The sequence below is a fragment of the Echinops telfairi genome, unplaced genomic scaffold (assembly GCF_000313985.2).
Source record: "Echinops telfairi isolate 266 unplaced genomic scaffold, ASM31398v2 ScPeMD7_4;HRSCAF=17, whole genome shotgun sequence".
Lineage (NCBI taxonomy): Eukaryota > Metazoa > Chordata > Mammalia > Afrosoricida > Tenrecidae > Echinops > Echinops telfairi.
In genome coordinates, this window is record NW_022103900.1 from 38,001,093 (window position 1) to 38,002,128 (window position 1,036).

General features: G+C 39.4%; 1 protein-coding gene across 2 annotated transcripts in view; it reads left to right on the forward strand.

The window, feature by feature from the left end:
• CNTNAP5 (contactin associated protein family member 5) overlaps positions 1-1,036 on the forward strand; it is a 1,132,484-nt gene that overhangs the window by 781,989 nt on the left and 349,459 nt on the right. For both annotated transcript variants that reach the window (XM_030887885.2, XM_045299024.1), the window contains one exon: positions 222-341. In XM_030887885.2, coding sequence (XP_030743745.1) covers positions 222-341 — 120 coding nt within the window. The remainder of the gene's footprint in view (positions 1-221; positions 342-1,036) is intronic.

Sequence of the window (1,036 nt, forward strand, 5' to 3'; positions counted from 1 at the left end):
TTTTTCCCATGAAGATGCTGGTGGGCCCAAACCACAAGCCTCTCAATTATCAGCAGACTCGGCATATAATCATTGTGCCACTGTGGTTCCTGAGTTGAGGCTATAAGAAAGAGAAACTAATAATTAATTCACCTTGGAATGTAAATAAAAGTAGGAATAACTTATCCTCCAAAAGACTATGCTAAGTAAAGTTTCCTCTTTGTTGTCACGGTATCTTTCAGCTCTCTACAAGAAGTCCTGTGAAATGTACAGGCACCAAGGGAGTACAGCGGGTTTTTTCCTCATTGACGTGGACGGCAGTGGACCCCTGGGCCCTCTCCAAGTGTACTGCAACATCACTGGTAAGGATATAGAAATCTGACTTCCCTCCAAGCTAGCTACTTGATAGTATTCAGGAAAAAGAATCCCATGGGGGAGGGAATGCCTGTTTGAATAAAACTTTAACAGATTAATTTCTGGAAGATTAATATGATTTAGAACATCAAGTACTAGGTTAATTTCATGTGGAAAAAAATCTGTTAAAGGTCTTCATAAGATTTCTCTGAGATAAGAATTGATTATCAGATGTTTTCCTGAGATTTCTCAAAATTATTTTTTCTCTTAAAAGTAAAGAACTAGAGGAAAAAATAAAACAAAATAAAAATCAGTGGAAAGTCCTGACTCCATGTAGCAAATTGGATGGCTACATGGTACCTTCGATTGGTACCTGGCACTGACCATTGATCTAGATGACACTTTGAACATCTGTTTTTCCTTCATACAGGACACTCAGTGTAATCCCTGGCTGATGTTCCTCTTGCGCTCAATTATCAGTAAAGACTTGTTTGCTGCTATGCTGCTTAACAAGTGTCAGCAAAACTTCCAGGCTAAGATGAAGTAAGAGTAAAGATTATCTGATTATCTACTTCTGAAAATTAGCCAATAAAAACTCTAAGCATCACAGCAGATGGACCTGAAACCAACCATGAGGCTGATGCAGGACAAGGCAGCAGTTTGTGCACAATGTGCACCAGGACCCCATGAATTGGAGTCTCAG